Source organism: Coniophora puteana (genome assembly GCF_000271625.1).
Source record: "Coniophora puteana RWD-64-598 SS2 unplaced genomic scaffold CONPUscaffold_9, whole genome shotgun sequence".
In the NCBI taxonomy this organism is placed as follows: Eukaryota; Fungi; Basidiomycota; class Agaricomycetes; order Boletales; family Coniophoraceae; genus Coniophora; species Coniophora puteana.
This window is the reverse complement of record NW_006913061.1, coordinates 642384-666253: the sequence shown is the minus strand read 5'-3', so window position 1 is coordinate 666253 and position 23870 is coordinate 642384. Positions and strand designations below refer to the sequence as shown.

The 23870-nt window shown below is 49.4% G+C and overlaps 8 protein-coding genes across 8 annotated transcripts; 3 read left to right on the top strand and 5 right to left on the bottom strand.

Annotated features, from left to right (window-relative positions):
• Positions 1-106: 106 nt before the first annotated feature.
• CONPUDRAFT_74510 (uncharacterized protein) lies at positions 107-3574 on the bottom strand (the record flags this gene model as incomplete). Its single annotated transcript, XM_007772335.1, has 3 exons — positions 107-186; positions 218-2465; positions 2516-3574. 3 exons carry the CDS (start codon positions 3572-3574, stop codon positions 107-109), a joined length of 3387 nt encoding a protein of 1128 aa, XP_007770525.1.
• Positions 3575-3673: 99 nt separating this feature from the next.
• Positions 3674-4072, bottom strand: CONPUDRAFT_31502 (uncharacterized protein; the record flags this gene model as incomplete). Its single annotated transcript, XM_007772211.1, has 1 exon — positions 3674-4072. A coding segment is annotated over one exon (399 nt), but the record flags the coding sequence as incomplete, so codon positions are not given.
• A 1659-nt stretch (positions 4073-5731) lies between these two features.
• Positions 5732-8076, top strand: CONPUDRAFT_166806 (uncharacterized protein; the record flags this gene model as incomplete). Its single annotated transcript, XM_007772511.1, has 3 exons — positions 5732-5957; positions 6009-7639; positions 7693-8076. Exons 2-3 carry the CDS (start codon positions 6026-6028, stop codon positions 8074-8076), a joined length of 1998 nt encoding a protein of 665 aa, XP_007770701.1. The 5' UTR covers positions 5732-5957; positions 6009-6025.
• A 2756-nt stretch (positions 8077-10832) lies between these two features.
• Positions 10833-12786, bottom strand: CONPUDRAFT_91317 (uncharacterized protein; the record flags this gene model as incomplete). The annotated part of the gene is made up of 14 exons (XM_007772510.1): positions 10833-11115; positions 11264-11288; positions 11379-11436; positions 11528-11555; positions 11610-11669; positions 11740-11840; positions 11900-11942; positions 11997-12049; positions 12108-12139; positions 12193-12218; positions 12272-12297; positions 12358-12385; positions 12441-12539; positions 12662-12786. The coding sequence occupies 14 exons, from the start codon at positions 12784-12786 to the stop codon at positions 10833-10835; spliced, it is 987 nt and encodes a 328-aa protein (XP_007770700.1).
• A 908-nt stretch (positions 12787-13694) lies between these two features.
• Positions 13695-15568, bottom strand: CONPUDRAFT_138218 (WD40 repeat-like protein). Its single transcript, XM_007772509.1, has 6 exons — positions 15161-15568; positions 14922-15085; positions 14726-14852; positions 14566-14668; positions 14172-14511; positions 13695-14109 (listed from the first exon to the last, which is right to left on the bottom strand). The coding sequence occupies exons 1-6, from the start codon at positions 15501-15503 to the stop codon at positions 14020-14022; spliced, it is 1167 nt and encodes a 388-aa protein (XP_007770699.1). The 5' UTR covers positions 15504-15568; the 3' UTR covers positions 13695-14019.
• Positions 15569-16686: 1118 nt separating this feature from the next.
• Positions 16687-18034, bottom strand: CONPUDRAFT_74506 (uncharacterized protein; the record flags this gene model as incomplete). Its single annotated transcript, XM_007772334.1, has 6 exons — positions 16687-16892; positions 16959-17010; positions 17411-17457; positions 17765-17779; positions 17935-17989; positions 18026-18034. 6 exons carry the CDS (start codon positions 18032-18034, stop codon positions 16687-16689), a joined length of 384 nt encoding a protein of 127 aa, XP_007770524.1.
• Positions 18035-21000: 2966 nt separating this feature from the next.
• On the top strand, positions 21001-21560 carry CONPUDRAFT_74505 (uncharacterized protein; the record flags this gene model as incomplete). Its single annotated transcript, XM_007772333.1, has 4 exons — positions 21001-21033; positions 21089-21137; positions 21194-21247; positions 21343-21560. 4 exons carry the CDS (start codon positions 21001-21003, stop codon positions 21558-21560), a joined length of 354 nt encoding a protein of 117 aa, XP_007770523.1.
• A 574-nt stretch (positions 21561-22134) lies between these two features.
• Positions 22135-23848, top strand: CONPUDRAFT_138217 (uncharacterized protein). Its single transcript, XM_007772508.1, has 6 exons — positions 22135-22145; positions 22202-22725; positions 22778-22985; positions 23156-23193; positions 23247-23403; positions 23456-23848. The coding sequence occupies exon 2, from the start codon at positions 22339-22341 to the stop codon at positions 22621-22623; it is 285 nt and encodes a 94-aa protein (XP_007770698.1). The 5' UTR covers positions 22135-22145; positions 22202-22338; the 3' UTR covers positions 22624-22725; positions 22778-22985; positions 23156-23193; positions 23247-23403; positions 23456-23848.
• The last annotated feature ends 22 nt before the right edge of the window (positions 23849-23870 follow it).

Genomic DNA, 23870 nt, shown 5'->3' with positions numbered 1-23870 from the left:
GACAGGTTTTCTGGAATAGTAAACGTACAATACTGTGCATAATTACATTAAAATCATTCCATATGTTTAATACGCAAGATCAACGGGTTCGCGAGCTTCTTCGAGTCTATAACAATATTATCTCCCAACTTGCGGATGTAATCTGTCTGCGCGTACTGGCCGAGAGTTTCGTCGCCCGGAGCTGGCCTGTATTGGTGAGGGATCCACACAAGCCTACGTGAGCCATTCCAAAGCCAGCCATCAGAGTGTAGCCGAATTGAAGACCAGGTGACAGTATCGTAGAGCGTGTCACCGGTGTCTTGTCGAATAAGCTCCAGTCGGCGCCGACTACGCTCGACAGCTTGTGACTGCAAGAATAAAATCGTGTAGTCGTTAATGGATCGGTGGAAACCTCTGACGACTAGCTGATTGAGGGACGGAGATATCTTCACTTCTCGCGCCTCGAAAGAAGGATCCATCTCATAGGAAGTGCGGTGAAACTTGGATGGTGGTTTGTTAAGATATTCGGCTATTTCTTGAACGATGCGATATGATGTAGATCTTGCTTCTTGATTATAGCTAGATAAGATAGAGTGTGCAGCGATTGACAGGCGGCCTTGGTCTCCAAAGGCCAGATTTTTTCCAAAGCCTAAAGATAGGCGGGCAATAAACTGGCATACTTTTACTGGGAGATGATCCGAGTCAAGTCGATAGATGGACACTTCGGTTTCAAAGGGCTGACTGGGCTCTAGCTTAACGAAGCGAGCGAGCGCAAGTTTACTCTCGTCATGAGAGAATGCGACTTGAAGATCCTCTTCTCGGTTCACCTCGGCCTCTGGATCGAGCACTATTGGTTCAAGCTCCATTCCGCCATCAAGCTGCCACAGCCTGACTCTCGGCGCCACGCCAGTCTCAGAGACGAATAGCACGAAGTAAGTGGACCTGGGGGAGAAGCTGTATTTGGCGAGGTGTATGCCAATGTTTGCGGTAAAAATGTGCTGCTGTGAAGGATGTGCACGAAAGACGCTGATAGATTTGTCTGATCGGTTCGCGAGAAATCGTCCGTCTGGAGAGCAGACAATGGATTTGTGCCACTTTGATGGGAGTCTGACCGGGTCAGAATATGGTAATCGGACATCTTCGGTTCGGATGGTAACGTTCACTTTCCTGCCCGTTCCGCAGCACTGGTACATAACAAGCGTGTGTTCGTTGCAGTCAGGCAGGACCTTCCTGGCGGGAAGTTGCGAGTTAGACGATGCGTTGTGATGTGTTGGTGGGAGAGGAGATGATAGCGAAGGGTCGATGATCTCCAAACTGCCCTCGGGGGTGATGAAAGGGAGAAAATCCGTACTTTTTACGGTAATTATTCCTGCATCTTCGCCCGTTTGACGCAGCGCATACCACACGCTGTCAATCTTGACTAGGGCCTTCCCAGGGAACCGCTCAATCTTATAGTATGACGGAGGCTTGACGTGTCTAATCTCTTCTTTTACGATATTCTTCAGCCGCTGAACGCTGCGACTCTTCAAATGGTCTAGCTTATGGCTCCTCGGGTCACTAAGGGATATCTCCTTCTCGTCGACGGGGGAGAACTGCCACTCCAGCTTCTCAGAAACGTTGCTGTCTGTCGCCTGATTTTGCCTCAAACGGATGATGTACTTCTCGTCCTCGGTGGCAGTGTAGTAATCCCTTTCATCGCCGCTGTCTCGCCAAATTAGCTCTCCGGTACTGGTGCTCCAGACCCGAATTTTGGTACCATCGTGTCCAAGGAGCCGGCGGCCCGATGGTGAGAAAGATAGGCGAAACCTCGCGGACATGGGTGCCTCCGAGATCGAAAGCTGCCTCTCGAATGTTGGGAGAGTGAAATCTGGGCGAACAGCATCTCTCGATGCAACAGTCAGAGATCGGCTATCTTCACTGTGCCACGCAAGTGTGCGACCGTCAGATGAAATGGCCACGGATGATGCACTTGGTGCCTCAACAGAGACAACATCACGAGCTGAGAGAAGCCAGAGCTTTACGCAGTGCCACGTAGAGGAGTGGTAGACGAGACAAGAACAGTCGCGTGAGAAGGCGTAACGGACAGGGAAGGATGAGTTGGGTACGTGTTGGTAGGATATCATGCCTCCAGCAACGATGTCCCACAGCTCGATAACGTTGTCTGCGTGTCCCAAGCCTGGCCGCTCCACTGCTGCCAAGCGCCCGTCATGCGAAAGACAGCGTACGACTCCGTTCGGGAAGTCGATCGTCCGGAGAACGCAGCTCCATTTTCTAGATAGTCCATCTATCAAGAATGTGTTCGCATTTTTGACGTCCTTCTGATAAACTTGACGAAGTTGAATGTCCACGGGACATAAAGCGAGCGCCGTATCGTAGACGTGAAGAGAAGATAGTTTGATTGGCTCCATGAACTCGTGAATCAGGCGGTACGCGTCGTAAAGTAGGGAGATGGTGGTCGCTTGGGCGTATGGCGCTCTCCAGGATTGCTAAGTCTCAAAGTTAAATTCTGCGTGCGGATGAAACATAGAAAACTCACGTCTATCATCACAGTTTGAATCACTTCAGAGAGCGAGAGAGTGCAGGTGTACAGGGCTGCTAGTACGGATAGGGCTTCAATCCAATGAAGTAGATGCTCTTGGACGAAGGAAAGGAGAAGTTGCTGCGTTCCGTCATGACGCGATGCCTGGCAAAAATGATGCATCCAATGAAGTGCAGCATATCGAAGCGCCGGAGATACGGCCGCGTCTCGTCTGACGCCAAAATCCTGGATGTCAGAATGCAAACGGGAGGAATCGCCGAGGCGGCATATGTCCTTGTGAAGCAAGCGATTCATCAGATCCAAGCATGCAGACGCCAGCCGGCAGTGAACTGCCGCGGGGTCTGAGTACAGCCCTCTTGATCGTTTCTGGTTTGATAAAAAGTCGCGAAGGGTCGTGTGATAGGCTGCAACGGGCTCGCACGATGAATCTATTCCTGGGACAGAAATGATGGATGCTACGGAGTCAAGAATAGGTCGAACATCGTACTCCACCAACCGGGAGATGTCATTCACGGAAAGGGGCGAAGATAAATTGAGAACGAGGGCGAGGAGTGGCGCCGCTTCAGCGCTGTGGGATGATGAGGAGATGACATGGTGGTATAACTCATCGATATTATTCAGGTCCTGTTTCTGTAGGAGGGAATCTAAGAAGGAGGGGCGCTCCGCCGGGTCCTTCTGGCGGAGTAGCCGTATGACCGTAGCAGCGACGATGAAACGGTGAGCAACCTTGTCCACCAACAGCCTGAACTCGACATCGGATGGCCATGGCTGAAAGGAGAGGGGTGGATGGGCCTGGTTGATTTCAAGCAGAGAGGATCTAAGGAAAAGTTCGATATCTTCTTTAGGGTCGAAGTCTTCCATTTTCAGGGGGAGAAGTGGGCTTTTCAAGCTGTTTATAGCGGCTTGGATGTGGACATAGGGGCGACTGGTAACCAAGATTTGGAGGCGACCACTACTATCCTGCCGAAGTGCTTGATCAAAGAAGGCGACGAGCTGGTTGATGCGGTCGTAGTCCATATTCGTGCACTCGTGCAAAGAATCAAAGATCATGACCATCTTCTTTCCCGGTCCTTCCCGGGACCAGTGACGCGTTAGGAGCCTCAGCGGGGCGAGTACGAGGTGGTCGAGCTGATCATTCCACGATCTATCTGGATCCAGTAAGCTCGGGTCACGTGTAATCGCTCTTGTGATGGTTTCTTGGGCGAGGTGATGTAAAAGACCAAGCTGATACGAGATAGTGGGTAGGAAGTGATCCGTGTTTCTCCGCCCAGGATGCTGTCTGGAGAAGAAAAAAGTAGCCGCAAGTTCGTTTTCTCTGTGCTCTTGTGCAAAGGTATGCGCAACTGCGGACTTCCCCGATCCTGACTCTCCAGTGAGAAAAATCAGATTGGATTGCTCCCGCTGAACTGACTCGCGCAGAGTTTCGAGAAGACTCGTGCGCGTGCCTGGGAGACATTGAGAAAATGGCTGTCTGTCTGAAGAGTCGTACAGCGCTGCACGAACGCACACGTCTGCAAGCTTCTTCCAAGCCTCTTCCTGAGATGGGCTGGGCATAGTTGCAGATGATACTGCTAAGACAAGATGTAAGCGATGTGCTGAAGCGGGATCAACGAACTTACCTCGCGGCTCAAGTGCTCAAGTTGCTGGGGAGATTAGAGCAGAAACGGTCATGATGCAGCAGTAGCATCTCTTGAGATTTAAATCATCGGGGAGGAGGCCGAACCAGAGCACGACTCGGCAGCGTCGTATAGCCATCATCCAAAGACGTATGGATAGAGTTCCTGGGAGCAAGATATAATGGTTAGAGCTATCCGAACGGCAATGTTAAGGCGTTCTCAAGGGTGTTGATCGACCTCACAGCCCCTTACAGCTTCGTTGTTCGGCCACCAAGTCCTGATATATAGATCCAGAGCCAATGTTAACTCGGGTACGAGCGGTTGATTACTACGCCATCTCCCGAAAATTTGATTGGTCGCCGGACAAGTGCCGGTTGTTAGCGCTTGATTGGAGGCATGGCCTGTCCCGAGAAACGCCAGCCGGTTGCCTGATCTGCCCTACTGAACTTTTCGGCCTTGTCTTTTGATCACCGTTGCGTCATCGGGCCCTTCATCGCACCGCTAAGAAACAAGGAGAACTTCAGTTAGAATGATAAAGAGAGAAATGGTTACTGAGCACGCTACTATGCGGAGACACTGATGAAGAAGACCAACAATGGATATCATCGCTTCCATGTGATTCGAATGGACCTGTTCAAATGCCAACAAGCTCGTGTACAGATGGGCATAGCAAGCCAAGTGGACTGTAAACTACTGTAAAGCCAAGGAAACGGAATGGAGACAGGGGCCAATTACCCCTAAGCTAATACTCCGCTGACACATCTGTCCCACGATTGTTACGGTGTCTGCCTCCTGAGCCCTCCTCGCAGTGGTTGCTGACCATGACTGCATGACCCATCTCACTCGTCTTGTAGATTAACACACCTCAACCCTTCAGAAGCTCTTTCGCACGCCTGGTTATATCGGTTGGACGGCTCATTGACGTCTACTCACATGGTACCCATTTACCTCTAAGGGATCGTTGCCTGGAGACCAGATTTACCAGCCCTGCCAGTGTATGTCCCTTACTAACAATCCGTCTTATGCCACTCACCACCATCACCCTCTCTCACCCATGCGGGTAGAAGCCCTAAATCATTTCGAGCACAGCCGGGTACCGCAATGATTGCACTGTCTACTGATGATCATCTCAGAGAGTAATATGGACGCCGAGTAACCTGAGATAGTACATCTCGGGCTTGATCATTCCACCAGGATCTCACCCCTAGTGAGTTGTTCACCTACGTCCACCATTCAAGCATGCACTGTGTCTTTGCTCTATACCCTCCCCGATTTTGTCATCGCTTACAGGACTTACTCTATGTTTTGGGTTGACTGAACTTTACTTTAGTGGTGATTCCGTCGCGCTTGTTCATATTCTACTCATGCCTCTGCGCATCTATTTCAGTTCAAATGCGATTCACCGCTGATATCATACGCCAGATGAACCACTGCGACAAATTCACAGCTTTAAGTATCCATTACCGTGAACGCTGTTTCATTAGCGGGATGTCGGCGGTACAATGAACATCGCTCGTACGTGCTTAGCCATGCACTTCAGTTTCATCATCTCTTCACAGCACTATCTTTATCCCCCTATCATGCGGCGATAATATTACGGAATGATATTCAGTTGCCCGAGAACCCTTACAGATGGTGCGAGGCACCGTGACATCAATGTCACATCTACATGGCATCGAGTCCAACATATCAAGCCGTACGAGGCTACATTAGCCAATCGCTGGCTGCGCACGGCGTACGCGCGCTCTGTCTCGATAGCTATATCGCACTTGCCTCCTAAACATCGACATCCTCCCACTATTCTGCGCCCAAGAGAAAGTCAGGTAAGAGACCCAAGTCTCCTGGACAACAGCCAAGTGCTAATGTGCTCATAGGAAGACAAGTAGGGAAGATGTCCAACCCATCCCACGAAGAAGCCTGGAAGAAACTCGGCGAAGCATGCGTTTTATCCGCTATGTTCGATTCTCCCGAGAGACAGTCGTTTTCCCAGTGCCTCCCCGGCACGCGAATCGACCTTCTCCGGACTCTGCGTCAGACCATACGCGAAGAGAACCGCAGGATCATTTGGCTCTCCGGAGAGTCGGGCTCAGGCAAGTCTGCCGTTGCTTATACGCTCGCAGAGCAGTGTCGTGCGGATAACTTAGGCTGGAAGCCGAACGCTACCCGGGGTCCGGAGATCTTCCAGCACCCACAGGCTCCGCCTCCAGACAACCTTCGCAGGATGCAGGTCGCGGCCACCTTTTTCTTTTCCCGTAGAGATCCCATTCGCAGCACCACAGAGCGCTTCATTCCCACCATCTCTTATCAGCTAGGTCTCCTTCATCCCCACGCAAAGAACGCCATCACCAAAGCTATCGTTGATGATTCTACATTGCTGAAGTCCGAAAGGTCGCGCTACGATCAGTTTCTCCAGCTTGTCCTCGCCCCATTAAGAGCGTTGCGAAACATCTGGAAGGAAGATCCTAGGACCATGATCATGATTGTTGACGCGCTGGACGAGGTCATCAACTCGGGCCACGACAGTGTTCGCGAGCTCGTCGACTTCTTCCTCCGTGCGCTTCAGCAGAAGGACATTTCCAACTTTCACATTGTGATTACGAGTCGGCTCTACACCTACATCCAGAACGCTATGTGTAGCAGCCCGTTGGTTCTAACCCTTACTATCGAAAACTTTGTTGTACATCAAGACATCAAGCTCTTTCTCCAGACGTCTCTCGACGAAATTAGAAACATCCCTTTCTCTTCTCTTCCTCAGTCTTGGCCATCGGATGACACCTTTCAACTCTTCGTCGAGCAAGTTTCTCGCAGTTTCATCGTGGCCGTCACCGCGATTAGGTTATTAAAGCAAAAGCTCTCGTCGGAGATGAAAGACTTCTTAGACGCCCTCTCCCAAACGCAGCAGATGACGACCATCGACGAGCTATACCGTCATGTCATCTCTATTTCGGATCATGCGTCCGAAGGTGCCTCCCTCCTCACTCTCATTGTATCCTTATCGCAGCCCTTGCCCGTTGATGCCATTTCCAGCCTAGTCCAGTACGACGCACGGCCATTTCTTGACTCCATAGCCGCCATTGTTTCTGCTCCTCTGACGCATCCCGTCACTACCTACCATACATCGCTTCGCGACTTCTTCGGAGACAAAACACGATCTCAGCAGTTCTATCGCAACCCATCCCAAACACATCTCTACCTAGCTTGCGCGTGCTTACGGCTCATGGTACGCACACTCGTAACAGATATTTGTAATCTGGGGGACCCGTCACTGGTGCATACGGAAATCGATGGGTTTTACGAGAAGAGAGATAAAGCGATATCGCCTGCGCTTGCGTATGCGGTGACACACCTGATCGACCATTTACGCGAGGCAACGCCTGACAGTACATTACGGGGCCTTCTCGTGTCCTTCGTTAAAGAAAATCTCCTCCATTGGATCGAAGTCGTATCTCTGCTTGGAGTCATTCGTATTTTCTCACCCCTCAGAGAAGTTGCTGAGGTCATATCGGTGCGTTAGCTCTGCTTTTATGCTACATATCCTATTTGACTCACGACTCATAGACATGGGAATTATCCCCGGAACAGAACATCATAAACACGCTCTTCTATGACACATACCGACTTGTACATCATTTTTCAGATCCTATCTCGGATTCAGCTCTCCACGTCTATCATACAGCTCTTCCTCTTTGTCCGCTCGAAACGAAGCTTCGAGAGGTATACAAGGCATATCTCTCCACTTCCAACACAATTGCTGTAGAAGGTCTCGATAGACACTGGGGATCGGAAGTACAGAGTATCAATATTCCTGGTCCTGGAAAATCTGTGGAATGTATCTCTTCTGACGGTCGGCTGGCCGCGGAGTACAGCCGCGATGATCTCACCTCAGCCTACACATTCATCGAGCTGTGGGATATCCACACAATCACAATGGTGGCAGCATAGCCGACGTGCTACAGCAGTTATTGCTGTTTCTCTCGGGACTCCTCTTGTCTTGCATATAATGATTGCCCTGACCGCGGCGTTCGCAGCCGCCTCAATTCCGATTCCACTGAACATCTTGAACTTCCATCCGAATCAGTGAAACTGTGGCTGATTTCTCGACATATAGTATCGTCTATCAAGACGCTTGAATTATGCGCTTTTGCCGTATCATCCGATTCCATGATCTTGGCACTGTTCACCAAGACAGGAAATGTTGTTGAAGTAGTGAAAAGGCATGGTATAGAAGACGCAAGGACAACAACTGTATTTAAAAAGAGCCTCGCCTTGGACGCCAGAGATGTCGACCCGGATTTGGCATTCTCTCCATCAGACCAACTGCTTATAATTTTCTAGTGTGAGGGGGGATCCACCTACACACGCATTTGGAACACACACGATGGAGGTTTGGTGTGGCGGTATGTTTCCACACCCAGCCACCTTTTCGTCTTCCCTTCCAACTCGGAAGATCGCTGCATCATAATCTCCCGTGATGATCCCGCTTCCAATCCTTCGCGACGTCGCCTGAAGCAGTGGTCCCATCCACTTTCAACCGGGGTCAAAAACCTGATAACACAGGCTAAGGCCAAGAGCAAGACTTTTTCTTTGACTAAGCGCAGGATCTCAAGCAGTCAATCTTACTCGTATTTCGGGTCGCAATCGATGATAGATGGTATCGCATACTCGAACGAACAACAGTTACGGATTCTCCAAGCTATTCCTGTTCTCAAGGGGAGCTCCTTTCAAGTCCGGCTGTCCGCTTCTCAGATTAAGATCGTTGACGCTTCAACAAAATTTCTCGACTCTTGCAACGATGTGTCTTCCCCGTGCTCAGTCTTACGTGTCTCCGGCAGCAATATATTTGCCTTCGTGAATTACGGCGAGAACCCCACTTCACAGCACGCACAGGTCGTAATCCAGAACTCAGAAGGATGGAGGTCTTCTACGACACTAGTCTCATCGAAAGGGAACACGATAATATGCTCTCCCAATGGTCGATTCCTTGCCCATTCCGTGTCAGAGGGCAAGGTCGACGTGTATTGCGTTTGCCCTCACAGACAAATATTTAACTCCCATGCCTGCGGAGTCGTTACGTGGCAATCATTCTCTCCAAAGTCGACTTATTACATCGCTGTCTTCAACTCTGGAATGACTATCGTTGTCTGGGACGTCGAACGCGGGGATGAAGTTGCCAGATTTTATTTTGAACCTCTTCAGAGTGGAGAGTTCTCTGTTTGCATCTCTCCAGACGACATGCGACTTGCTTGTGCTCAATACCCATCCCTTCCGAATTATGAGAACTTTTACGAAACTCGGGTTTCGATCTATCAGCTAACCGAAGATGATTCTCAACATATTTCAGTGAAGTTCAGGTCTGGTCCCGCTTGCCTTTTATCATTTCTGGATTCAAATACATTACGATTCTTATCCCCATTGCTTGGAAAGGCCGCACCGCTGGAGTACCGGGATGGCAACTCGAGCATAATGTGGGAGTGGGCGGAGTTTTCAGGGTCGCTCCCAGTCCGCTCGTCGTATGCCTCATACGGAGCAAACTTCAATTTCCAGCTTCAAGCCATCAAATATTCACCACGTCTCGATCAGGCTCTTGCGGTGATAACAGCCAATACTATTGACAACGATTTCCACTCAAACTTCTGTCGGACACATGTATTACACCTCGAGGAGTGCGTAACCCCTCTCGTGGATCCCTCCCATCGATGGCTTCAGCCCACCTGTGTAGACAATCTGAGGTATACGGTTTTTGACACGGAAGCCTGGTTTTCACTAGCGCTAACCAGAGATGGCTGGCTTTGGGACGGATCTCAACGAATTGTTTGGATCCCAAGTCAGTATAGGCCATCTCTGGCGGATACAATGACCATGGAGGATGTATATTCTGACAGAAACAAGCCTCCAAGATATGGGTGGGATGATCCATTTGAGCGTTGGGATCAGCGGTCGGAAGTGGTTAGAAGATTTGGGGATGGTGCACTCCTTTTCACAGAGAAAAGAAAGCGTCCTCTGATACTGAAGTTTCGCAAGGTATGTGAGAAACGCTACATTGTTCAGCAAGTAGACGGTGACGCATCCTTCGTTGGTGGTTTAGCAGGGATCGCTTCAAGCATCATCAGGAAAATGACAAGCCGCTTTACCGGCATTATCCTGACTTTGCCGAGATGAACCTACTTTTTTGGTATTTTCGGCTCTTTACTAGAGAATATTTGGCTAAAAAACCACATCAGTGGCACTGAAGCTGCAAATCTCATTAAAAAGAGTAAGCTACAAGTCTCTCAGACCGATTTGGACCCTCAAATGTAGCAGAATTGTGGTTTCAAATTTTGGGAAAGTAGGTTCACTCTGGTAAAGACAGGAAAGTGCGGTTAATACACGTGTCAAATTCCTGATGATCACAAACGACACCGGGTCCGCATTGAGCGCGCCGAACCAGCAGCTCGCCCTGCGTCTGATGTATATACTGGACGCGGGAGGATGCAACGTGTAATTAGTAGCCTCGGCTTGGTTAACTCCACTCTACGTTTCTTGTTTTTGTAAGAGCGAATCAAAAGAGCATGCTCAGTGTAACGGAATTGAAGACAGACATGTCATCGATAAGACTAGGTTACACAATAATCTGGATATAAAGTCAATATATATGATTATATCGTCATAAACGCTAAAGACTCATCGCCCCCAACCCCCGTTAAAACACAAATGATCCATCATACCGACTCAGAATCATTTCCCCGATACTGCGACTGCGACTCAGACGAATCACACCCGCCCAGCTCCAGATCCGGAAACGCGACCCTGCTCCTCGTCTGCTGCTCGCCCGTGCCTGCAGCATCACGGGCGCGGGCGCCACCTCCGGCACGCTCTCCGTCCGCGACATCCTGCATCGTCTTGGTCGGAGGCTCGAAGTCGATGTCGGGGTCGACGGACGTGAGCTGGAAGGTCTCTCCTCTGGGAAGCGAGAGCGACAGGGTCGCGCGGCGTGAGTTCAGCCTGCGTGTGCCAAGCGGATGTGGAGCGCCGGGTCCGAGGATATTCGGGGATATGAAAGGGAATGAGGGATACATACGTCAGTGAGCTATATCGCGACGCAACTCCGGCACTGGGACGGTCAGGGGTCAACGGAGGTAAATGAACGTACGATGCGAGCAGGGATACGCTGTACACTGATAGCGCGCGAATCGAAAAGACAAGGTCGTTCGGTGAGCATGATGATCAACGGCACGGTATGATGGGTGGGGAAAACAAAGGCTTACTTCGTTCCTGGACCTGCAGGGGCCCCAAGAAAGCCAAAGAATGCGGCAACGCGAAGAACTGTACATTCAATGCGATGCAAAGGGTTACGGCAAGTTAATAGTGGCATTTGAGAGGCGCGGACGTGCGTCATCGTCGGGATTAAACTTACCAAAATGAGAACAAGGACGGCACCGAGCCTGTCATTGAGAATGACGCGATGATCAGAATGAGCAGAAGCAAAGAAGACGTACGATGTTACTGCGCCGGTGTTAACAGCATAGAGGAGAAGTCGGTTGATCATGCTGTCCGTACTGCGCGCCGTTACAGAGGTAAACCATGAGCATGTCGTAAACGCTAGGCTAACCAGATACAAGGACGTACTCGCTCAGCCCTGTCCGCTGCTTGTACAGCGTGCGATACATCATGAAGGCAATGAGTGCATCAACACCTATGGAAAGAAACCAGCTGAAGGCGATCGGGACCTACAACCGAGGGCCATGTCAAAGGAGAGAATAGGCAGGGACGCAAGCTGTGTGCTCACATAGGCCGTCTTTGCGAATGCATCCCACGATGCCGAGTTGATCCTACGACGTAAGCGGTCTGAGAAGTAGAACTTTGGGGAATAGGACGCGACGTACGCAAGGAATGAGTTGACCAGGCCGAGAATGAGTCGAGCGGTTGCCAATATGGTCTAGGAGGGTTGCTTAGTAGCTATCCAGGAACGAAGAAGGGCGCATATAGTCACGAACTAGTAGAAGCGACACCACTAAATGCCGCGATACTGGAAGGAGAATGAGCACAACCGCAGTGGCTAGACGCGAAGGGTTAGCTTACGCCTCCATATTCGCCAGATAAAGCATCTGCGAAGACTAAGTCAGTCAAGTCGCGTCTGAGACCGATGAGCGCGGCGTACAGGTTAGCTAGATAGGCTGTCACAAACTTGTTCGCCGGTCGAGTTCCAGATGAGCATAGGCAATGGAGAGAAATGCAGACACTCACTCCGAGAGCAAACGACGCCGGGACGCTCCTTCCAACGCAGCGACATGAGAAAACAGCTTTCTCCGATCGGTAAGAACACGCACCACACAACATCGTATAGAGCATTTTCGTTCGCGAAATTGGTGATAAGATAGTGCTCAAGAAAGTACACCGACAGGCCCGTCTCTACCGTCTCGGTGATCCTGGACAAGCGTTCAAATGAAGCGGAGTGAAGCACTCGATGTGACTCACCAGACGGACCACACCTAGTATGTGGAGACAACCGTGGTCTATGATCCTCCGTTGCCTAACCAAAAAGACGAACAAACGCACCACGACTTTGAGCACCCACGAATCCGACTTGTAGTTCTGGTGATAGTGAAACTGTTGCACGCAGGTGATGCCGTACAGGAGCATAGTGGCCAGCGCGCCGCAGAGTGGTCCCTGCATATACGCCTGGACAACGCTCGATGACATGGGAAGATGCTTCAACGATGCAACAACGGTTTGTGACTCGGGTGTGAACCCGCGGTAAGGTCTTGAGCCGTCTCACTGGAAAACGACGTCGGCGCAGCGATGGCGAAAAGCTGAGGAGGTCGTGGAGTAGTCAAAACGGCAGGCGCAATTCGGGAGACACTTGTAGCACTTGGAGCCACAGCGTCGCGGGCCTGCAGATCGCTCGTGTGCAGCGGGCTTCCCTGGCAAAGGTGAACCTGATGGACTCTGGACAAGGATCACGACGCAAGCGCTCGGTATGTTTTGACAGGTGGTCATATGCGATCCTGATCCTGATCGGTGTCTAGACGTGTACGCCTGGCAACCAGTCCGTGGAAAACAGGTTCCAGATGCAGTCTCAATGACATAACGTTTCTGGTGTGTACTTCCCCGCCCATACAGTCCTTCCATCTGGTTGGGGATTAGCAGCTTGCAACATCAATGCTATGACCATAGCCCTCTGATTTCGGCTTCTCCCTGCTTCTCCGAGACTTGGCGCGCGTGAAGACCCAAAAGACAAGGGAAGAGATGCAAATTGTCGCTTGTCGGAAATAATAATAGGCAGCATCAATCACAAGTCGTCGATTCATCACCGAGACGTCCGAGACATTCGGAATCCGGATACAGGGCCGCAAATATGGTGGCGATGCAAGTCGACACGTGGGCGGCATACTGCGGCATTTACTGTTGATTTACTGAGGGGGAAATCGAAGGGAAAAAAAGGGGGGAAAGAGGTGAAGAGCGTAGTATGTGCCATCATTGAAACGAGTCACACATTTCTGTCGACATGAATAGAGACATATAGTAGTTTGTAACTTTGTAATTCATGTGAAAAGGTACAAATGCGCATATGGAGGGAGTACATGGTTGATACATGACGCATGACGCATATGCATGGAGGGATACATCACCAAGAGTTCATGACAGAGAGGGTTAATTGCTTGAGGGAATATTATACGCAATAAATCAACGTCACGGCGGTCCTTGCAGGAGTGGTACTGCAGTTGTTGATGACCTCGTGGAGTATCTTGACCCCAAGACTCGAGGGTCGACGGCGACCAAGAAGCTCGACGGAATATCGAGCCCTAGAGCGAGCTACGGACAAATGCAGGAAATGCATCGCCCGGCAGCGTATTTTGAGGTAGCCTTCATACGGCTGATGATGATCTTCTAACAGATGGACGTTATTCAGGCAGCAGGCCCGCGGTCGACCCATATGCGGATGGCAAGGTCAGGCTCAATCGACCCAGAGGCAATCATGTTTTGCTGCGGGTGAGTCTGCACCCATACGTAGGCCAATGAGATTTCGTACGTGAATAATAAAAATGATGCGAGCTCACCGCAACAGCAACGACGACCCCACCGTGTCCCTCAAGCACCTGCACAACCTCGCGGCTCTGCAAATCCCATATATACACCCTATCGTCCTCGGAACCGGACACAATGTACTTGCCGCCCGTAACACTGAAGCACGCGGCAATGCAGAACCGCTCGTTGCGGTGTCCGACGTACGTCTTGAGGCAGCGCGAGGTGTGGTAGTCCCATAGTCTTATGGCGCTGTCGTGCGCGGTGGAGAGGATGTACTTGGAGTTGGGCGAGAACTGGACGTGCTGGCACACGGCATCGTGGCCTTCGGCGAGCGTTTTGAGGCACTGGCCAGAAGAAGTGTTCCATATCCGGCTATTGGAGACTGTTAGGTGGGATAGGAACGTAGGAGGGTGGACGTGGACGTACATGAGCCCATCGAGCGAACATGAGACGATGAGTGTTGCGTCACGATTGAAGTGGACGGCGGTGACATAGTCAAGGTGGGCATGAAGCGTCTTCATGCACTTGCCTAGGGGCGGGCGTAAGATAGCAGCTAAAGCTGAGCACTCGGTGGGAAGGGACGAACCTTTCGCGACATTCCATATCTTCACATCACCCTCGCATCCACCCGACACCAGCAGATTCGATGCAGTGTTATAGTTCACACAAAACACAAAGCTCGAGTGCCCACGGAGATGCTTCGTCGTCAAACCCTATCATTGCGCACATCACCGCATCAGCAAAACCATAGAGAGGGTCACAGCCAAGCACCCGAAACGCACCGTGTCAACATTCCATATTCGAACAGTCGTATCGTCCGACGCCGAAGCAAGATACACCCCGTCCGTCGACCACGCCACGTCCGACAGGCCCTTCGTGTGCCCCGCCAGGTTTCGTATCAGCTCCCCCGTGAGCGGCGACCAGATCTTCACGACGTTGTCTGCCGCTGCTCGGATTGCCGACCCGAGCCTTGGACTTCAGGTTGACCGCACAACAGGCACATAGAACAAGAAAGACGCACCACACGACGCCAGAAGTGCACCATCCGGGCTGAACTTGACCGCTGAAGTGCTCTGCGTATGCCCTCTGAGCGTGTGCCGTAGCTCGTAGTTCGGCCTGTTGCGCGCGCTCCCCGGTACCGGAGGAGGCTGCACGTGAGATCCACCTCCGCCTCCTGACCCATTTGCGCTCCCACTCTGCACACCGTTTACTGCGGCTGGGGTTGATGCAACTGCAGGAGCCGGGGCGGACGATGCCTGGCGGTTCTGTTGGGCGTTCTCCGGGACCTGCGGGTCGTCCTCGGTCGTCTGAGACGCGCCTTCGTCGTCAGTTGTCGAGTCGTCCATTCCTGCTAGTGGATCCATTGTATACAACGAATGAATAATTAGATGTAAGCAGAAGGTAAGATGTGATTATGGTTGACGCTGGCGCCTATTCCGATGGGTTGTCCTGTATAGCAGCGGAGAGCGGGATACTCAGGAGGTGTTTGTGTGTGTTTGGCAACAGCTTTTCGATTCAACAAGCGTCTACACGAGCACCTCCCCTTAACTTTTGATCGTCGCGATTCAGTAGACTGACGTTCACATTCAGACTGTGTAGACTCGTTGAAGATCCAGTTTATCAACTACTCTGTATGTCTACCCCACTCTCGGAGTGAAAACGAAGGGTGGTGTAAAAACAGGATTTACCGAAGACTATTGGAAGACTATCCAGAGAATGATTAAGCCTGTTCGGCTTCTGATAAGGCTTAATAAGGCTTACCGTTGAGATATAGTTATACTTCAACACTCTTGGGAGACGACCCATACACTTAAAAGCTCTCGATTTCCAAAGGTCCAAAGGAAGCGAACATCGAGAGTGAACGTTAGTGAAGGCTAGTGACTACTAAGCGGCATTGAGAGGCTTCGCCGATAGCAAATTTTGAGTTCATGAGACTATTTGCTATCTACAGCACTAGCAGACTAGACGAGTAACATGTACGTTCAGACGACAAGAAGGGATGGCAAAATAAATACTTGATACTGTGCACTCTACTCGAGCCGCAGTTCATAAAGAAATCAATATATCAAGAAGTATCAGTAAGCTATTTCCTCCAAGCTTCTAGTTGAAAAGACCGAATCAGAATTCTCATCCGCTATCTTGAAGTGAGTCTTCTATGCCTCTTCTCCTTCAATCGTGGATATCACTTGTACACCTCCTTGCGAGCCCGTTCCAGGTGTAGCAAACTCTATGGTGTCTGCTTCTAATATATTGGTTGTACCAATTTGAACTCGTTTGGCATCAAACTGCCGAATGCTTAGTATCATGACAGGCCCAAGCATTGTGCAGAAATAGCAGCTTGACGAGGAGCTTATCACTGCGTAAACAAAACTGTTCTAGTAAAGTGAATAATCAATATAGGATGAGTAGTAATCATCTCGTAATAAAATTTACCCCTTACCACTGCCACAAAACCAGGTATGAAAGAGGTTACACTAATTGCCCAGCAGACGGTTGCACTTGGGGAGTGTTAATTAGCGTTGCTTGAGCATATATTTAATCTGCAACTCACATAATAAAATAGAGAACATTGTCTCTCATCAATATAGCCCACAGTGTATCAAAATTGCTTGCTAAACCACGGTCTCGAACAATGCTATACAATGCCAACAAAAGCAGGACAGTATCATAGATGCAAAGCGCGATGATGTTGCCAATTTGGAGGACAAAGTTGGTCTCCGTAGGGGTCCAGCTGCAACCCAAAACGGGGAGAACTAGATACAAGATCAGTCACAGTACCACATAGGAGCGGGAGGCGCTTGATGAACGTAGAGACTTACCAGATACTTGAGGTTGAATGACTAGAGCAAAAGCATGAGCGATGTTGATCACCTGGACAATCACAAAGCAGGAAACCACGAAGGTACGGATTCTCCTAGAATGGTTATGCATGGCAAGTACTCGAAGCGCCATCATTGCTGAAATAAAATGTTGAGCAAGTATCTCAATGCAGACGGAAGAGGCTTCCATGCACCATTTATGACTGTCTGAAATAAAGGTGTCAATATGCATCTTGCGGTTATGACCCAGAATTTGCCTAAAGGTATGCGTGCATTTGAATATTTTTAGGTTCTTTCAAACTGAGAGCGTGGAAATACAAACATCTGGAGGAAATAATATAGGATAAAAGACTCAGGAAGGCTTAATCTAGAGCTTTTGCCAGCAACATACCCCTATGACGAGCGAAATAAGTAATTGATAAAGAACCATATCATGCTCAAATAACACTTACACTGTATGTCTTGAAAGTAGCTAGGACAATGACCGTTAGATTTCCTCCTGTTTTGATACAAACAGTTTTCATTTCTTACGAATTTCAATCCTTCATCATATAGCCACACAGCACAAGTTAGCATACTCATTGGTGGCCAATGATTATACGGTAAATGCTTACAGTCCCAAAAACGCGCCACCATAAGTGAGCTTTCCATGAGAGACAAAACGAGTTAGCATCAGCCGATATTTTAGTGAATAGATCTTACTAGGACATAGGGTATCCGTGAGCGCATTGAAGGTCTTGTCTTTGATGATATGGCAAGTGTCCTAAAATTAGGGGCGAAAACCGGACCCCAGAAGTTCAACTCACCCATATAAGCTCGATCTAACACAATGCATAACAAACAAGCTCAGAAATGAATAGAAACGGATTGGTCAAGGCTTGCCTCCACATCTAGGTTTAGTACTAGGGATGGTACATTGGCATGCAAATTGCGTGTTCTGCAGCTGGTAACACCCAAATAATTTGTAGTTACTTACAAATCCTGTAAATGGATAAGGCCCCTATGGCGGCTAGAGGGACAGTCACCGTCAGCTGGGTTTGTACTCAGTATCAGGTCTAACAACTCACTAGAAACATGGTCGATCACTTGGGTAAGCTGCAGCGTCAATATTTCTGACGAGTCCATCAAGAGTACTGACTAGCACTTCGATTGCTCAGGCTCAGGCTTTATATACAATTCTCATTTGAATTTGCACAGCTCTTCCCACGTAAAAGTTCGTCTCCTGCATGCAAAATACCATCCTGCTGCTGCGTATTCTGGTCCTTTGCTTTGTGCCCTATATGGCCTTAACTACATCAATTCGTGATCACTGATGAGATTCGCGTTGTGGTGGGAGAATTGTTCGAACGCCACAAGTCATTCATTATGTATGTATCAATTATGATGCCATGGCATCAGTTCCTGGGCATGCATTAGAAGTTGTGCCTTCTATAAGCTGCAATGCATCACGATAGCATCTCACAGCGCGATTTGTTCCATTGAATGCGCATCAAGCATCCCGTTTGGGCACCCGAATGTGAGAAGGGGATGTCTTTTTGTAGGTAGACAGCTCGTCCAAGAAACGGACCCGGCCTGCAGCCAAATAGGTTGCTCTTGGCCAGACATCAATCGAAACAAGAACGTACTGAACACGTTAACATATACATTCAGAACAATGAATCAGTGGATTCCACGCTGTCATTTGCGCACTGATTTGTCCGCCGCTGCCGCGCAGATCATTCACGGATAGTACTAACCTGCGGATGGGCACGTTTATCAACTGGTTGCTAACGAAGAACGCTTGAATCAAATGTAAAGATTTACTGGATTCATACCTGATTCCCATTTCTCGAGAAATATCTGCCAAAGTCGCCAGACCTTGTCGTAAACGCAAGCGGATTAAGAATATAATCAGTCATCTAGTTTACCACCTGCACCCGCAGCTGATGGAGTTGATATCTATACTGGTAGCATTGGTGAGCTTCGAGTTGCCATTCAGTAGCATGGTTGGCCATAGAGGCCCCAATCATTAATGCCTCTATATCCTGAATATGTCGAATCAGTGGCGACGGCACTGGATACGGTAGCCTAGTACAATCGGGCGTTTTCGAACATTGTGTACAGTCGGGGAAAGTGAGCCTGTGATGGGTAGGACATCTTCCAGCTAAGGCGTTAAGCCGATACTTATAGGTAAAGTATCAACGCTATGGATCCTGAGAGACGAAGCCTAATTGATTCATCAAAGTCTAAAATTACACACCCAAGAAAGCAGGGATATTGAGTGAACGTCTATCGAGGGCGGGCAGCCTTTGATTTGATGGTGTACAATCTCTGTCACAGAAGATTGAAGCTACAGGAAGCCACTCTAAGTGTCACCCGTGGCCCTGAGTGACCCTGCAAAGAAAGGGATCCGAAATCTCTCACACCTAAGCAGCACGAAAGACTCCAGCTCTCAGAAATCGCTTACTTGTAGCTCTCTTCGGTGCTGGTGACGGTAGGGTGCCTAAGCCGGGCTAACGCCATTGCCGCGGTCTAGCGTTGGGGAAAGACAACATGCGAGTCCTAGCCGAGGCTACATAGCCGCTCCGATGGACTCAATGGCCTCGGGTAGAACTTACGTTTTTTCCGAGGCACAACCCAGTAGAAATGTGTTTGATACTACAGCACGTAAATTTAAGATACGCTCGATACGTTTTATCTCCCGCTTGCACGGTGTTCCGATAAAGACAAAAACCATACAGATAGAGAAACTAGGATGTAAAGTTACATGAGGAATGAACCACCCTTCGGATTGCCCATCCAGGTTTTCCGGCAACTCGGCAATGGGTCTATTACAGGTGATGAAGTTACCTCATGGCCATTCCTGCGGCCCCTGGCGGATTAGTTTTACACACGAGTATCAAGAAACGCTCGCTAGCGATGCGAGCTGAATACGGATACTGTACTTTTTCGACCGTTTGCTCGTCCCATGTCCCACGGACCGGGTAAACGAACATTTTTGGCGGGACTGTCCCACCTCTATAGCCACTTACGAACAAAAAAGCGGGACATTCGGGAAAATCGCGCGAAAAATGAATATAAATTCTATTTTTTCCTCCAGTGTAATCCTGACTATTCTAATGGCCTAAGAACTCGTCGTACCACTCGCTAGACACCTTGCGATGTTTCCCTCGTTGTTTACCCGGCTAATGTTGTTGTCCATTCCGAGACCAGCCTCTGAGTCATGCATAGCATCAGGGCGGAGGGTCTGAGTTATGAGGTTGCAGGGCTGGATCTACGAGTTGTTGAAATCCTCATGAGCCTCAAGAGTCATAACACTAGAAGACTACAGAGAAACAACAAGTTGAGAGGGAACATACCTTGTATCTGCTACATTGAGCAACATGACGGACTATTGACAACTGAGAGTCAGTAGTGCGACATCGGGGGCTAGCCAAGCCAGAGATAGGACCTAGAGTGTCAATTCCTTTAGCAAGCTGAGTGGCGTGGACAACTTACCATGATCTCAAGCATTCAACTATGCTGATGCATACCCTGACATATGCAAGTTGCACCTCATGGTTTAAAGATTGGAAGGAATGGAAAGACAGTGAACGACCAGTACTGTCCCGAGGCTGTTGTGTCTCGGATGGAGCAGGTTAACTAGCCCCTGACGAACATATGTCCTATGCAGATCCCGAGCCGCGAACAAAAAAGCGGGACAATCCGTATTAGGAAAGATATTCCCACGAGCGAATGGTCGAAAAAGTACAGTATGTCAGAAGTCTCATACGGGCAAGCGCAGACGTCCAGCTATAAAGACCTGGCGATAGTCCCATTGTGACTTAAAACTGCTGCCTCGCCGCTAATACCTGCTGTCATCTTGGCTGTCATCTTTCGCTCTCCGTTACATTACAGATAACAGCAATATCCGCTGTCATTATAGTAAGTCATCCTACGGTCATCCTTCTCCAACTACGAGCGGCACTTCACTCATCTTTCGCTATCTTGATGTTCGAAAGAGTTTCTCCATACACGTTCTTTACTTTACCACCATTCATTCGTCACCACATACACCCATCATATGTCGATTAACAACGAAGAGCTCACCCTTGCTGTGAGTAAGGTAGCAATATTACTGTTGCTGAGTAAATCCTGACCATGCCAATTAGGTCTATGCAATCATCCAGCTCATCCCAAAGAGGAAGGTCGTAACATGTGGTGCGTGCACGTCTCTTTTCTTTAAACCTTCATTATTTCTAACTTTAGAGTCCTAGGTCAAATAGCCAAACTGCTGCATAAACCCTCAGCAACTAGGCGCATCAGAGAAGGTACGCCTCTCTTGGGTTTACGATACCCCGTAGGCTTGGGAAGTTTAAATTGAATCTTATAGCCGTCAAGCTCATCTCGAAAACTACAATTCCAGGCCCGTGGTATCGCGTCGTTTCAACATCCTGCATTATCTCCAACACCGGGGCGTGTGCTCAATCCGACGCACTCGAGGCCGAGGGGGTAAAAATCTACACTGGATCCAGTGGAGAACTTCGCGTCCTTATTGAAGAATGCGGCTGGCTCCTGGAAGCGAGATGCCTTGAATATGTATGGTACTGTGTCCCGCAAAGCACTGTAGAGTGGGGCTCATGATGCCCTAGCTCCTGTCGCCCGTCAATGATATCTTCAATTTGCAATTAGAGCCTTTACGGCTTGCTTTCCCCATTAATAGCCGGACAGAGTTTAAATCATCGTGCCTACTACTCCTACCCGGACTCACCCTTAATACCGATGGTGGAACGTCAGTGCACAAAGCTACTTCTTTAGGTAAGTAGATATGCTTTATCCGAGGCCATGTTAAGGTCTATGAATGGCTAAAACTCTAGGTAAAAAGTTGTCTTTCCCTAATTCCCGGGTCATAGAAAAGATTGCCCCGAACAATGATCAAAGTACAATACGTCCCCGGTAAGCCTCCTAGAAGATTCTACTTCAAAACTATCATTGTATACTTACTCCAGAGGTTTTTAAGCGGGGATAAGAAAAGTTTAGGGCAAGGTCAAGAGTAGCGGTTCTGGTTAACGGCTGAGACTGATCCCATGGTGATTGCACATGTTTGGCAACAGCTTTGAAATCTAACAGGCGTAAACATCTCCTATCAAACCAAAACCACTCTGCGCTTCTTCCGCACGGGCTACATCATCGTATGAGCATCCATACGATGTATCATATCGGTGAAGGGGGAGTATCCTTCATCCTTCGACATGTCTATGCCTGGCTCACCTTTCCCGATATAGCCCTTGTTCTCTTCGCACGAACCAATCAGATAAGGTGAAGATCCCAGCCCGACGACAAACAGTCTCCTCAGCTCTCACCGAACTTCTGAAGCCTATGTTTCGCATTTTACAGTTGCATCTCAAATACATCTCTTCTCATGTGGGTCATCGTAGACGACTGGCGCTTACTCCTACCCACAAAAGCCCCGATCGTCAAATCCGAGCACGCTGGTTGGCCCGGGCTCGATGTCCGTCGTCATTCCATCGGACTGTATGTCAACGCCGCTTTGCGAGTCATTCGTCGCACGCACATACCGCAAAGGATTACCGATACGTCCGTATCCACAGGGCTAGCGACTAACGACCCGGTTCAAACAGAGGGTGAGGCTCGCAAACTAGGTCACGTACCCGTTTCATGCTTTACACGTTTGGCCAAGCCCTGACACTTTGTGATACTGTGAAGGTCGTTCTCCGTATGCGACTATCGCTCGTTCGTGAGAGTGCCCTCCCTGTAGATTGGTAAATGAGCAGAAAACCAGGCTGAGGCAGGTCGACTTGATCAATCCTGTCGGAATCCTATTGTTGACTCCCTCACCGGTCACATCTGGACCATCATGCCTTCTGATGGGACAGCCTCATATCCGGTATCTAGGCTTTCATCTACTAGTTTATTCGTCATCCTGCGTCATTCAGTGTGGCTGCAACACCCATTGGCCGCAAGCCGCAAGCCAGTTCGCTTTCAAAACATTCACCCTGCAATATCAATATCACCGCTTAATCAGATAACCGCGAACACATTCTGCTAGTAAGGGCCCTTTACTTCTCCTCCCTTATCGCTCCACTGTCATGCCAGAACCTAATGACACCTTGTCATGGTTGCCTTCCTATCGTGTTCCCTGTTGTCAATGCAACGTGACCTCATATCTGCACCATTCCCCACTTATATGCTAACTAACTTCCATGATACGCTTTCAGATCTGATCCACAGTAGCTAGCTGGATAATCGGTCAGAAGTAAGTATGCACGCTGCTGCACGCCAACTATTCATCAATAACGAGTTCTCGAGGACCGCAATGGTCGTCATATGTAATGATCGTTCCATGCCCATTTCCGATCTTCGAGAACGTTGATGTTCGCTTGTCGGACCTGTTACGCCATTTTCACTTTTGTATTCAGCTCGTCTCGAATGCAAACTTTGAAACATGAGCTAGTCCACTATTGCGGTAAGCTCCATGTATGCCGACAAACACTGTCTAAGCGCTATAAACTGGAAAGGAACTGTTTGTACGGGCGCTCCGTTCGTCCAACGCAAGGAGTGCCACTTGGTGTTAAACTTCCAACTTTGATCACTAACGTTTTCTGTGTGCATTATTCGTAGGCTGGAACTCTCATTTTGCGCTCTACACGGACGCCGTTGCTTCAAGAAGCCCAACCCCGACGTTCGCTCACCTTCTCCTCTCACCTAAGACTTAGATACACACCCGCTACCAGCATGCGGCCACCTGCGCCATGTTCTCGGGTTCTTATGTGCGGACCGGAATCAGGCGCTCAGAGTCGACTCTGCAAGCCGGGCTGCAGCGGTGGGAGTGACGTTCGCAATTGCCTCATCGGCCGATCCGTTAGCCCGGAACCATATCTCAAGAACTTAACTTAACTCCTCCGGCCCTCTTTGCCTCACCCGCGTCGACAT

Coding starts and splice junctions, on each gene's coding strand:
- CONPUDRAFT_138218 (XM_007772509.1), bottom strand. CDS start 15,503: ATGGATCCACTAGCAGGAATGGACGACTCGACAACTGACGACGAAGGC. Junction 15,086..15,160: donor TGCACTTCTGGCGTCGTGTG/GTGCGTCTTTCT, acceptor CAATCCGAGCAG/CGGCAGACAACGTCGTGAAG. Junction 14,110..14,171: donor GGGTCGTCGTTGCTGTTGCG/GTGAGCTCGCAT, acceptor GTATGGGTGCAG/ACTCACCCGCAGCAAAACAT.
- CONPUDRAFT_138217 (XM_007772508.1), top strand. CDS start 22,339: ATGTGGGTCATCGTAGACGACTGGCGCTTACTCCTACCCACAAAAGCC.